The sequence below is a fragment of the Balaenoptera musculus genome, chromosome 4 (assembly GCF_009873245.2).
Source record: "Balaenoptera musculus isolate JJ_BM4_2016_0621 chromosome 4, mBalMus1.pri.v3, whole genome shotgun sequence".
Classification (NCBI taxonomy): Eukaryota; Metazoa; Chordata; class Mammalia; order Artiodactyla; family Balaenopteridae; genus Balaenoptera; species Balaenoptera musculus.
Window position 1 is genome coordinate 133,684,557 of NC_045788.1, and position 13,687 is coordinate 133,698,243.

The 13,687-nt window shown below is 49.7% G+C and overlaps 1 protein-coding gene across 1 annotated transcript in view; it reads left to right on the forward strand.

Annotated features, from left to right (window-relative positions):
- ITSN1 (intersectin 1) overlaps positions 1-13,687 on the forward strand; it is a 235,769-nt gene that overhangs the window by 173,619 nt on the left and 48,463 nt on the right. Inside the window, 2 exon segments of the mRNA XM_036850123.1 lie at positions 37-154; positions 1,843-2,034. Coding sequence (XP_036706018.1) covers positions 37-154; positions 1,843-2,034 — 310 coding nt within the window.

Sequence of the window (13,687 nt, forward strand, 5' to 3'; positions counted from 1 at the left end):
CCTTTGAAACATTTTAATATAATTTTTTGTTATTAGGCACGTGGGAAAAAGCGCCAGATAGGCTGGTTCCCTGCTAACTATGTCAAACTTTTAAGCCCTGGGACGAGCAAAATCACTCCAACAGAGCCACCGAAGCCCGCAGCATTCCCAGCAGGTAAGCAGTTCATACTCTCTGCTCAGAAAATGGTCTATGCGTCGTGGTAGCCTTTCCACTCAATTTTTTTTAGCTTAGATTGTCTTTCACACCGGCTGTAAGCGCTTCTTGTGCTTGCTGGGGCTGACACCCAGCTAATGTGATATGGAGTGTGTTTTTCAAAAGGACCAAGTATCGAAGCAGCTTTGCTGTGCTGGGTACAACAGAGCCCTTGTTGGAACCGGCTTCCTAAAGGGGCCCTGAATGCTGTGCCATTGAAGCCAGATTTTTCTCTTGATTTCCTTCCAGCTATTTAAATTGGAATTTGGGCTAGGGGGCGAGGGGACAAAAAGGGCCTCCTAAAAATAAATGGCCGGGGTCTAAATAGGTCAGGAGATTGAGCTGGGAGGCCCCAGGGCTCTGTTGGTTGTAATGTGCCGCTCAGTTGAGACTGAAATAGCTCCCCTGCGACATTTCCTGTGAACAGAGGGGCTGCGCTTAATGGACAGGATGTTATACACACTCTCCTAAAGGGCTAAAAAGGAACAGAGGGCTCCGCCGCTTAGACGGTTGGCTATTTTCTGATTGAAGAGACCGAATTAGATGCTTCGGTAATAGTTGAGATGGGCGAGGTTAGGGGAGCAGACTTCTGCTTTAGGTCTTTAAGCCATCAGTGCTTGGGTGGCACTTGTGGAAAATGCAGAATTTTCGTTCCAGTACCTTGTGGTTAAATGTCTATGCTGTACATCCCCAGCGAAATCAGATTAAAACCTGGCAGCCTTTGCAAGAAATGAAAGGACTGGCCAACATTGTGACTGGTTCCCAACCACAGCTGGGCCCCTTTGCTTGAGCCGTGGCCTCATGTGGGCAGAGGGGTGTGGTGCCAGCTGGATCTCCTCTCCCTTGGGGAGGCCTGGCGGCGTCCCCTTCATCAGGTTGGTTAAAACCCGCAGAAATAGTTTGCTGAGGTGATTGAATTAGCTGGAGCATCTTTAAAGCCTAAGACTGTATAGAGGTTGATTAGGAAAGATTAACTGGGGGTAAAACCTAACTAGGCAAACTTTATCTGAAGTGTAAAAATGCCGGGGAATAAAGGCAGTGTAACCTCCTATAGGTTTGAGGGAAAAATGAGAAAAGAAAAATTGTTCTTGAATGTGGAAATTGTTTCTTTCTTTGAGAGAAAATTTTGAGACACAAAGGTACAGCAGAATAAAACACTGATTTTACTTTTCACTAAGAGTCGAACTTTTTGGATCTCAGATGATAATTACCTTCCACCTTAAAAAAAAAAAAACAGAACAGAAATAAAGAGCAACAGTGAAGTCCCCATGATATGCAGCTGTGTGTGAAGTTGGGCCAATGTTCAGAGTCAGCATTTTGAAGGAGTGCCACTGCACTCAAATAGAAATGATTCCATGGAAGCTTTCAGTTATCACTGTACATTTTCTGCTGACAACTAAACGTGTAAAAGAGGAAGATATTATAGAAACTCAAGGCCTGGTCTGACATTTTTGCTGTCGTCTTGGTTTTCCATCCTCCGTCTTCCTCTACTGCCCCCACTACACAAAGCCCATCAGAGCCCTCCACTTACTTCTGTCCTCTTTGGAAAGGACACAGATGAGACACGAGAGTACCTAATACCCCCAGGTAGCCCGTCCCGCGAGCCGCGCAGGTGTGCCGCCGCCCCTCACCTGGCCTGTCTCCTGCAGTGTGCCAGGTGATCGGGATGTACGATTACACCGCGCAGAATGACGACGAGCTGGCCTTCAACAAGGGCCAGATCATCAACGTCCTCAACAAGGAGGACCCCGACTGGTGGAAAGGAGAAGTCCACGGGCAAGTGGGACTCTTCCCGTCCAATTACGTGAAGCTGACCACAGACATGGACCCCAGCCAGCAATGTAAGTGCCCTGGTGCCTCGGTTGCCTCTCCTCTCTGGTATCTCATGGTGAAACATGCAGCATTGCTCTGATTCTGCTGAGCTTTGTTTGCAGAACTTAAAGCTAGACCATTGCTGCATTCGCAACAGTCTCTTTGAAGACCTTCTGTAATGCAAGACTTTATCTCGTGGGGTTTTTGTTTTGTTTTGTTTCTTTAAAAAAAATCATTCCTTCTGTAGCATGTCCCCTCCCTTCCCTCCCCCCTTTTTCCTTTTTTTTTTTTTCTTTTTAATCATTTTGGCACCATGCTGTTTACATGCCTGACTCATTTTCCTAGCTTGAATTTTGCTCATTGTTTTGTTTTGCTTATGTGTTGTTTTCCTCCTTTTTCTAGGAATCATATGTTGTCCATCCCCCCCTCAGGCTTGAAAGTCCTCAAAGAGACCCACTATCCCATATCACTGCCCAGAGGGATGATGGGAGATGCAGCCTTGATCATGTGACTTCCAGCATGATCACCTACTGCCTTCTGAGTAGAAGAACTCACTGCAGAGCAGTTTACCTCATTTTACCTTAGTTGCATGTGATGGCAATGTTGAGTTATTACTTGCAGAGATAGAAGCAAAAAAATTACAAAAATACACAGGGTAGTGGGTCCTTTTGTGGCTTTCCTAGTGACTCAAATTGACTTCCCCCCACCTTTGCACAGGTGCTTTCAATAGTTTTCAAATTATTTTAAAATAAATATCTTAGCCTCTTAATAAAAAAATAAATGAATTACTTCTTTGCTATTTTGGTTTTGCAAAAAGACCCACTATCAAGGAATGCTGCATGTGCTATTAAAAAATGTTCCAAATGTCCATAAATCTGAGACTCGATGTATTTTTTTCATTTTGTCCAGTGTTACCAACTAAATTGTGTCGTTTGGGTTTTCGACCCCCTACTATAGAAGTACAGAGGAGTTCAGTATATCTGTTTTAAAGACATGTAGAATGAGGCCAATTAAACAGAAGCTGTTTTGTGCTTGTTTGTGTGTATCAGATGTACCTTGTTGAGCATGTAATAATACATCCTGTACATAAGAAATTAGTTCTTTCCATGGCAAAAGCTATTATCTTGTATGATGCTCTAATCATATTACATTAATTTTATTTTGCACAGTGACCTTGTAGCCACACGAGAAAGCACCTGTGTTTTTGTTCGGTCTCAGATTTATCTGGTTGAGTTGGTGTTTTCTGTTTTGGGTTTTTAATTTTGCGTGTTTTCATGCCATAAATCCGTAGACAACACCACTGAGGTTGTTACGATCAACAATATCTACAATCTCGCCTTAGTCTCTGTTACACCAAGTTTTATTCCAGTGACTTTTCATGGAATGACATATTTTGAACAAGTAATTTTCTTGACAAGAAAGAATGTATAGGAGTCTCCCTGCAATTAATTTCCAATGTTTACATTTTTTAACTAGACTGTGGAATTTCTACAGATTAATATGAAATGGAGCTCATGGTCCGTTGATGTGTTGGATGTGTTGTAGCTGAAGCCATGTTTGTCTTTTAAACACTAGTTGGAAGCTCTCAATAAAATCGCCGTTGCCGACAGCACAGAAAACGGGGCGGGGGGCAGGGAGCCTCAAGCACAACCTAGCGGTTCTACTAATGACTTTTTAACAGTAGTGAACTTCTGTTTTTACGTCCCTCCCCTTGGGGATTCCGTGCTGGCGATTGTGTAGAGGTCTTTCTCCACTCACGTGGTGCCGAGAACGAGGACTCCCCCTCATTCACTGGCGCGTCAGTATTTTCATGGATATGAATGTAAAATATATAAATATATAAACCTGCAGCTTTAACAACTGTAATACAACTTTTGAATTAGTTATGTGTATAGATAATTAAATTCTTCATATAAAAGTTAGACGGAAATGTCTCTGTGTTCTTGATGTTGGAAGCTGGCAGTGGTGACGGGGAACAAGCAGACTGGACATGAGCAGGTGGCCTGCTGTCCATGGTGATACAGACACCATGAGAACCTCACTGAGTCTTCTTTGAACGGCCCTCCCTCTTACCCTGCTACCCACCCCTCCCTGATCAATATGCAAACAGTTACCCCTCATAATACTGGTTTTGAAGAATAGAACTACCACCCAGCTTCGTGCTTAACTGTCTCATTGGGCTTTTGGTACATGCTATTGATACCTTGGCAGGTGTGTGATGTGACTCAGAGTATAAAACATTTGTCCGAAAGATGTATCACGATAAGGGTCTGTTGAACATACAGATGTGGGTAAATATGGAAACGTTCACATCTTCCATACTGTTGTTCTCCATCCGTTTCTGCCTTGCACACTCCAGTCTCGTTGCCTTTGCAGAAACAAACGGGGGTACACGTTGATGGAACTGTTGGCTACAACGACCACGTGCTTGATTCCGTTCAGGAACTTCACTTATTGGTCCTCCCCTGCCATTCAGTGGAAAAGTGATTTCCTTCATCAATTCAGCAAATATTGTGGGGGAGAGATCCATCGGGTGCGGACGCCCCTCTGGGTTCTGGGGAGAGTGTGCTGCTCTGTCAGTAGAGACAGGGTCCCCGTCCTCATGGAGTTCATGTTCTAATGGGAGGAACAAGCAGAAAACCAAACTACTGCATAAATATATGTACATAAATATATGTGGGGTGGGTGGGTGTGTGCGCGTGCGTGTGTGTGTGCGTGTGTGTGATACGGTGATACGTTCTGTGCTAGGAGAAATATGGATGCCAGGTGACACTGAGCAGGGCATCCAGAGCCGACCGGGCAGGGAGGGCGGTTGAAGGGAGGGATCAGAGAACCCTTCCAGGAGAAAGGGATGTTTAAGCTGAGACCGGAAGGATGAATAGGGGCCAGATGAAGCCGGGAAGAGAAGTGGCTGTTTGAGGCAGAGATGTCACACGGAGGCCCAGAGGTGGGCGGAGAGACCCCTGTCACTGTCACCCAGCCCACCCCCTTGTTCAGCGAAACCCTGTCTCTTGGCCGGGACCCCTTCACCTGTGTAAGTCAGTCTTTCCAGCCTTGAGTTCGGCTAGCAGGGATGCAGTTGCCAAGGTGGGTAATGCTCTTTAGTACTCTCTATAACTCTCTCCAGGCCCCTCTGCATAGATCATCCCTCTAGGCTGTCTTCTGGGTTTGTTGATACAGGTTGGTCCCCAGGAAACTGCTCTTTCCCCCTCCCAGATCATTCAGTTTGCACTTGATTGTAGAGTATCCATCTGACCCAGTGCTTCTCAAGCAGAGGGAGGGAAGACTGCGGCATCCAGGGGTAGAGCTGGGGGGCGCGGCTAAACATCCTACAGTGCACAGGACACTCCCCCACAGCGACAGTCCCCTGGGGCCACAGCGATCTGGCCCCAGGTGTCACCAGTACCAAGGTTGAGAAACCCTGGTCTCATCCCACTGGCTGCTGTGGGTAGTGCTCTCCTGGTTGCTCTGGGTGAATATACTTGCGACTGAACTTTGGGTAGAGTTTTGCCCCAGTGGCACATGGACAAGAAGAGGACAACTTGCTTTCCTGTGTCCGCCTGCCCCGCCCATGCAGAGCAGAGACAAGAGGGCTGAAGGCAGCCGCGTGGCCCAAGCTCCAGGCTGCCTCTGCATAAAATGGTATCTAGGAGAAGCCGATCTCAAGCAAGGACTCATTCCCCTGTAAAGTTACAGTGTATTACATCATTGCATGTGCACCCTGTTCTGGAAGTAGGCCCAGACCCCCTAGCAAGTGGTGACTGGGTCCTCTCCACCTTCTCTGATGCCATCAGAAGAAAAACCTGCTAACACTAGCTTAGGAAAACCTTCGAAGTGGTGGGTTTAACTGTATGAAATATTTGCCAGTACTCCTGTTTCTTACTTATAAAATGGCAATTTCATGTGGTTCAACCTAATACACTGTATGATCTCAGGGCACATAGTAGGGTAGGTGCTCAAGAACGCCTGTCCAATGGGTGGGACCGGGAATTAGTGAATGAGAGGAAAGCACCGACTTCCGGTTCTTGGGACGCAGCCTATCACCCCCGGAGAGGAGGCCGGGCTGTCTCTGCAGTTCCCTTCCGCTTTTAGGTGTGAGCTTCCTGAGAACGACAGTCTCCTTAGAAGGGGCTGCTCCTGAAGCCTCTCGCTCATTGGTCAGTTCAGGAGGCTGAGGACCAGGATGCCAGGGCGTCTTCCCCTGCGTCTGGACCAGGTCTCCGTGCCAGCCCGGGTCTCAGCTGGGGAACAGGCCCAACAAATCAGTCAGTCCTGTTTCCTGGCAGAGTGAAAATCACTTATGAGAGAAAGTGAATATTCATTTTTCCTTCTAGCAAAATTGTAAGTTAATTCTATTCATTCTTTTTAGTTCCCAAAATACCCAAGAGAATTTTTGTGGAAACTACATGGAATGCTAACAGTCCCAAAACTGCACAGAGAAATAGCCCTTTCTTCAAAATGTCTGATATTTTGGATCTGGTAGGATAGGGAAACACAATAAGGTCAAGGATCATGATAGCTTGATGTGAACATTTCACTTCAGCCAAACTTCTCTTGGGCCTTTCTTTAAGAAAACTCCACACATAAAAACCAGACTTCCAGAATGTTTTCTGGTGTGTGGTGATTCCATATCAAAGGTTTCCATTGCCTCTTAGGAAGGTTCTGTTCTTTACATTGAAAACTCCCTGGGCATTTTTTAATAATATAACTTGAGTCACAAAAAGTGAAGGTTTTGTTTGTAGAAAATGAGAATCAGCTATAAAATTGTATCAATGCAACTTCCTGTTAAGCATGCTACCCCTTAGAAGCTCCGATGTTATTATTTTATCTTGTCAGCAGACTGTGTGTGTGTGTGTGTGTGTGTGTGTGTGTGTGTGTGAGACAGACAGACAGACAAAGAGAGACAGTGATTTACAGGTGACTTAAATGCCCATGTCAGTAGCTTGGTAACAGCGGGTGAATGGTGAGCTCGTAGTACCACCAGCAAGCAGACAAGTATCACTCTCAAAGATTCTGGCGTAGGCTGACAGCTGCTGTTCCCACATCTGCTTGGCACATAATGTCAGATGATGTCACAAGCTTCAAAAGAGGAAGCGTCCCTTCCTTTGACTCAGCCCATCATGTTTTTAAAAGTTGGACAGGGTCTCCTCTGGGTGTATTTTCTCCTAACTGACACAGGAGGGGGAAGGGCACTTTTGAGCTGCCATTTTTCATCAGCGATGCTGCTTCACTCAGAGTACTGAGCAACTTGACTCCCCTTACATGCCCCACGCTGTCCCTTCTCCCCTCGGTCCCTGCCACACACAGTCCCCTTTGGTCCCAGCCCACTTAGTTGCAGTCGAGGTCCCACATAGGAAAAGGTCTACGGTGGCCGCAGGTACATGCAGAGGTGCTCCCCCCTCCCCCCGGGATTATTTGAGGAGGTTGAAATCTTGGAGAACACTGGGCACACGCCCTGCACTTTGTAGCTGAGGGCACTGACGGTCTGGGAGCTACAGTGACATTCTCAAAGGCAGCTCCCAGACTCTCTGGCTTGTGCGTTTGAGAAGAGCAGCCCTATCTCTCCCAGGGCTTCAGAGCCACCCACCTCCACATCATCAGTGACTGCATCTGTGGAAAGATGGAGAGCGAGTTTCCCTTCCCTTGTGTGGTCCTCCCACTCCTGGGGCTGCCATGGGAGGGAAGGATTCCAACAGATTGCTGCCCCTTTCGGCACATGGGCTCAAGACGCCACTGGCCTCCTCAACCTTAGTCCTTCTCACCTCAACTGCAGGCAGATTTTCCAAAGACACAGGCTTGCTCTCACTCTGGGCCAACCTAGGAACACATGTTGCTGTAGCTTCTCAATTTTCATTCCTTGGCCGCTGTATATAATAACACAACTTATCTACAAGTTTAGTGTAATATTTGACTCCATTTCTCTTAAAATTTTGGAACACTTGCTTTTCTTTCTTTCTTTTTTTTGGCTGTGCTGTGCAGCTTGTGGGATCTTAGTTCCCTGACCAGGGATTGAACCTGGGCCCACTGCAGTGAAAGCGCCGAGTCCTAACCACTGGACCACCAGGGAATTCCCTGGAACATTTTATTTGGGTAGATAGTAGAGGGGAGCATGGGGGATGCACATAACTGTATCCTGGGCCCTCTTAGAGGCTAGGAAGCAATACCAGATGGCAGTTCAGAGCAGGGGTTCAAATCCCAGCTCTGCCCCTCACTGGTTGTGTGTTCGTGGGCAGGTTACTTAACCTCTTTGTGCTTCATTTTCCTCGTTTACGTATGGAGAGATAATAATAACACCTAGCAGATAGTAAGCTCCCAATAGATATTAGCTTTGTTGTTACTGTTGCTGGGGAGAAAAGGCATCTGTGCCTGGTCGGTGAGCATCACAGAATCCATTTAACTGGCTTCTTGTTTTCTTGCATTAAACCCAGACAGCACAGGATTGTGTGCATTTAAGACTTTCAGAAAACACGCTTTTGCAGATGGGAATTTCAGAGAGAAAAGCCTGGACAGCTTCCCTGAAAACTGTCAGACGTCTCATTCATTTGTGCGCAAATCGGGGCCCTTCCCTGTTAGCAGGAGGCTGGCCCGTGTCAAAGCAAGCAGCTTTTTTCAAACACCTTCCTGTGCTCCCTAAACGTGCAGGGGCATTTGGGATTTGGGCCACAGTCTCGGCAGATGTCCTGGCAGAGGGGGAGAAGCCGCCCCGGGTTTCACACGGCTGGTTGGCAGCGGGGAGACCAACAGAGCCAGTGGAATGCACGAGGCTTTTAAATGTCACGTCTGTGGACTGTGTTGGCAGGCCCATGCGGCGCTCCACAATAAACCTGTCACACAGGCATTGAGTCACTGGGTCCTTTATTTCTCATCACTGCATTCTGTGGCCTTGTGTTCTCTTGCCAGCAAAGATTGGAACGTTCAGCCCCCAAACATGCCAGAAGCTCGTTGTTTTTTAAAGCAACCGTGTAGCTTGGCTAAGGGGAATGTATCACTAGGGGCTGCTCCCCAAGGTACTGTCTCCAGAGCAGCCGCCCCCAGCACACTTGAAGACTGGAGGTTAATTCTCTCCTACCCCCCTGTGCACACCCTGAGATGCTTCTCAGGATCCAGAGCTTTGGGCCTTGGGCACCTCTGCCCTCTTTGCCGGGCCTCCAGCAGACCGCAAGCCCTACAGTCTGCCCCAGCGCAGGAGGCAAAGCCAGGTTGCCCCCCCCCTCCTCTCTGGGGCATTGCCTTGGGGTTCTGAGGCCCCCTTGGGAAGGACCCCACACATCTGAATCCTCCGCTGATGTGATCTCCGGCAGGAACCTTCACCCTACCCGATCCTCAAGGGGCAGAAGTACATCTGCCCATCCTCTCCCTCCCTTTTCCCCGTGACTGTATCAAAGGCTCAGGACACCGCCTGCCTGCTGATCTCCAGCAAGCAACTCCTTTCCCGCTACTTCCTTGAGAATCTCAGCTGAGGAATATGGATCCAGGTGATGAGGCTGGGCTCAGCAGAACCCCAGCAGACAAGGTGCCTGCTCTCCTGAATCTAGGAGATAGATTCAGTAGCGGGAGGAGGCCACCAGCAGACAAATAAGCAGAATCGTTTCAGCTAGTGGTGGATGAAATGGCACAAGTGTGACGGAAGGCCAGGGCTATAGCAGATGGCCTCTCTGGAGAGGTAACGTGGAGGGGTGGAGATCTGACTGCAGAAAAAGAGTCGGCATGCAAACGTCAAGGGGAAGCGTATTCCAAGCCCCAGGAACAGCCAGTGCAAAGGCCCCAAGGGTTGATGAGTTTCTCCTGCTCCTCCCGTAAGGATGCACTAGTCTTCTACCCGGTACTTGCTCCATGCTTGCCGTCTTCCAGCCTCTTCTCCACACCATGGGCAGAGAGCTATTTTAAAAACCCAATTAATTCTGCTTAAAATCGTCCAGGGAGGTCCCAGTCCTCCTGGGATAACGACCCAAATCTTGCATTTGGTCCATGAGGCCCCGCTTGATCTGCTCCCTTCTCCTGCCCATGCGCAGCCCCTGCCCCGCCCTCTCTCATTTATTCCTACCTACTTGCCCATTTGTGCTCAGCCTTCCCCAACCAGGGTCTTCCTTTCTGAGCTGCTGACAGGACCACCATTAGTGGCTTCTGTCATCTACAAACCTTGCAGGTTTCTGGCATCAGAACGGGTTGCGGGTGCAGGGGCTGCAGCCACTCTGGCTTCCAGGAGGAGATGCTGATGCTTAAAGAGGTGAAGTCCCAGGCTGGTCTCCAGCATCCTGGTCTAATGTTCTTTCTAGTTCCTTCTGCTACCTTTTGGGTCACCATGATGACCCTAAACAGAAGCCCGGGCTTCTCTTGGCCCAGTGGGTTTCCAACTGGCTCTCTTGAAAGCCGTCTCCTCTGACCTCCAAATTACTTGATGGAAAGGTCCACTTTTGGGACTTCTCTGGGGGTCCAGTGGTTAAGACTCCACGCTTCCACTGCAGGGGGCACGGGTTCAATCCCTGGTCGGGGAACTAAGGTCCCGCATGCCGTGTGATGCGGCCAGAAAAAAAAGAAAGGTCCACTTTCATCACTGGTCCCCACTGTGGCATCCTGGCTGGGCAGACAGCATGGACGCGGAGCCTTTCCCTGCCTTGGAGATCACACCACTCAACCTCCCTGAACTTCGTCTTCCCCCCAGGGCTCTGTGTGCCTGCACGTCCGGGGGAGGTGGTACGTGCGCTCGGGTCCACGGACCCGCATCACCGGCCCCGCCCTGCCCGTCGAGTCTTACGCAGCCAGACCTTCTATCACCACGCTCTCCTCACCACCTCTCCAAGATTCTTGCATTAAGCTGAAGCCACTGGTGGGCCCCAGCTGGAATGCCCTCACCCCATCTTCCCCTGGTCTGTCTGCCCACCTTCACCCCTCCTTTCTCTGCTGCCTTGGCCAGCCCCTCTAAGCCGCCATGTCTGAGCTCTTTGCTGAATGCTGGTTACTTACCGTACATGAGCTGAGTGGATGGAGGCTGGGGCATAGACAGAGATACTCTTAGCTCCTTCCTCAGACTGTGAGCTTCTTGGGAGCCAGGTCCTATCCCATGAAGACCTACAAACACTAAGCAGCAATGGTACCTGCCTTTGTATTTAGTACTGAATGATGCCCAGTCTCCCCATCTGCCTAGAAACTGGAGGGCAGCCCTTACCTCTCACACTTGTGTATTCCCCACGGTACCTCACTCTCGGCCGTTGCTCGGGAAGTGTCAGTGGTGGACAGTCTGGTGCTGCCCCCGCGTCATTCTGCAGGCTTACTTCTTCATCCCCAGTGAGGCTGGAGGGAAAGGACACACCCCAGTGTCCGGTCTCCTCGCTGTGTGTGGCCTAGAACCCTGCACCAACTGTGCCTGGGAAGGCACCGCTCTGAAAAGATAAATCCACAGGAGGGAGTTCCCTGGCGGTCCAGGGGTTAGGACTTGGCGCTTTCACTGCCATGTCCTTGGTTCGATCCCTGGTTGGGGAACTATGATCCCGCAAGCTGCGCAGTGCAGCCAAAAAAAAAAAAAAAAAAAAAAAAAAATCCTTGCGAGAAGACCTTAGAACAGGAAATGAGCTTGTTAATCATGAGACTTACTATTCACCATTCTTACGCCACCCTGAATAATATATATTGATTTTGTGTTTGGTTTTATGTCTCCCCTCCACTAGAATGGAAGCTCCATGAAAGCAGGGACCTGAGGGCATCTCTGCAGTTGCTGAGAAAGAGCAGGAGATGTCACGGGCTCAGGTGGCCTCTTGTGTTCCAGCGGGGTCAGTCTGCCAAGTTAGGAGAGACCACAGGGGACCAGGTTGTTCTTAGACCCTTGTGAAGAAAGTTCCATTGGGATGAGAAGTCCACCCATGCCCCTGTGGACCACCCAGAGCTGGTTTGGTGTCCGGAGCTTCCCATGGGCTGGGGCTGCCCTGGGACTGGTCAGCCAAGGTCATTTTCAGAGGAGATCCGGCTGCCTTGACCCAGCCTGGCTGCCACCAACCCCCGACAGCCTCTGGCTCCGAGGACAGGAGCGTCCTCTCAACCGGCTCATCCAGGAATGGAGTGGGAGAGCCGTGGGTATGGGCCACCCTCAGCCGCACTCTTTCAAAAGCTCGTGGTTTCCTTGTGAGCCTCCACTTTCCAGGACAGCAGGAGCGAAGGTTTTATTCCTGATCACAGAGGTCACCGTCCATCTCTGGGCTCTGCTCTCCCATCTGTAAGATGAGGGCCTCAAGCAGAGTGATCTTTCAAGCTCTAGCCCTGGACTTGGGGGTCAGGTGGTGGCAGTGTGGCCTCCGGGAACAGAGCATCAGAGGTTCTCTGGGCTCCGGGGTGTGGATGGCCTTAGAGGATGGCATTCTGTGGTTACGGCCGTCACATCTCCTTGGACAAGTGGCGTGAGTGACCTGCCTCGGGCTGGATTCGGCTCAGCGGTTGTGGCCCCTCTCATCCTGCATGTGCCTGGACAGGTCTAGTTTCTGAGTCTTGCTCCCTCTGCACACCAGGCGCCGTGTTTCCAGGCAAGCTTCCCTCCCGTGGCGTGGTCCTCACCGTTGGCTGCACATCAGAACCACCTGGAAGGGTTACAAGTCATGGACACCCGGGTCGCACCCCAGCCAGTCATATTCGATGGGTCTGCAGTACAGCAGGGGCGCCAGGCTTTTTAAAGGCTCCTTAGGTGATTCCGACATGCAGCCAAACTCGAGAGCCACGGCCCCCTCCATCCTCCACGCAGCTGCCACAGTGACCCCCCCAAAATACAGCCAGACCTTCCCTGGCTCCCCAACCAAAGACGAAAATCCAGACACCTAACTACATCGCTCAGAGCCCCCTCGACTGTACTTCCCCACCTGTTAGGGGTGAATAGTGTCCCCAAAATTCATATGTTGAAGCCCTTACCCTTATTCTTCATACCACAGAATATGACTGAATTTGGAGAAGGGGCTTTTAAAGAGGTCATTAAGATGAGGCCATCAGGGTGGGTCCTTATCCAATCTGACTGGTATCCTTACTAAGAAGAGGCGATTTGGGCACAAAGGGTCACCAGGGATGAGCGCACAGAGAGGAAAGGTCATGTGAGGACACAGGGAGAAGATGGCCAGCCGAGGAGAGAGGACTCAGAAGACACCAGACTTGCTGACACCTTGATTTTGGACTTCCAGCCTCCAGAACTGTGAGACAATACATTCTGTTGTCCAAGCCACCCAGTCTGTGGAACTTTGTTACAACAGCCCGGCTGACTGATGCATCACCCTTCCACCAGGCGAGAGGCATAGTGATCAAGAGAAAGAACGCTGGGGTAGGATCCCCTCTGCCTTTTATTAACTGAGGCTCTGGCAAGTTACTTAACTTCTCTGTGCCTGTTTCCCTGTCTGTTCAATGGGGAATAACAGCAGTAGCTACCACGTAGGATTACTGGGGAGGGTTTCGTGAGTCCATGAACGTACAGCACTTGGAACCACGTGGCTCAGAGTAGCACCCGTGTTAACTTTCCTTTCTCCCTGGTACCCCAGACTCTGCTTCCCTCTTCCTCACCTGCCTTCTGGCCCCACCACCCCACTCTTGCTGCCCTTTTCTCCAACTGCCCCTCTGCTCTGATCCCTAACTCCTACTCACCCACCCTGACATTTGCCTGATGAAAGCCCAACTCAGATTCCTCCTCCTCTGGAAAATATTCCCAGATCCCTCTCA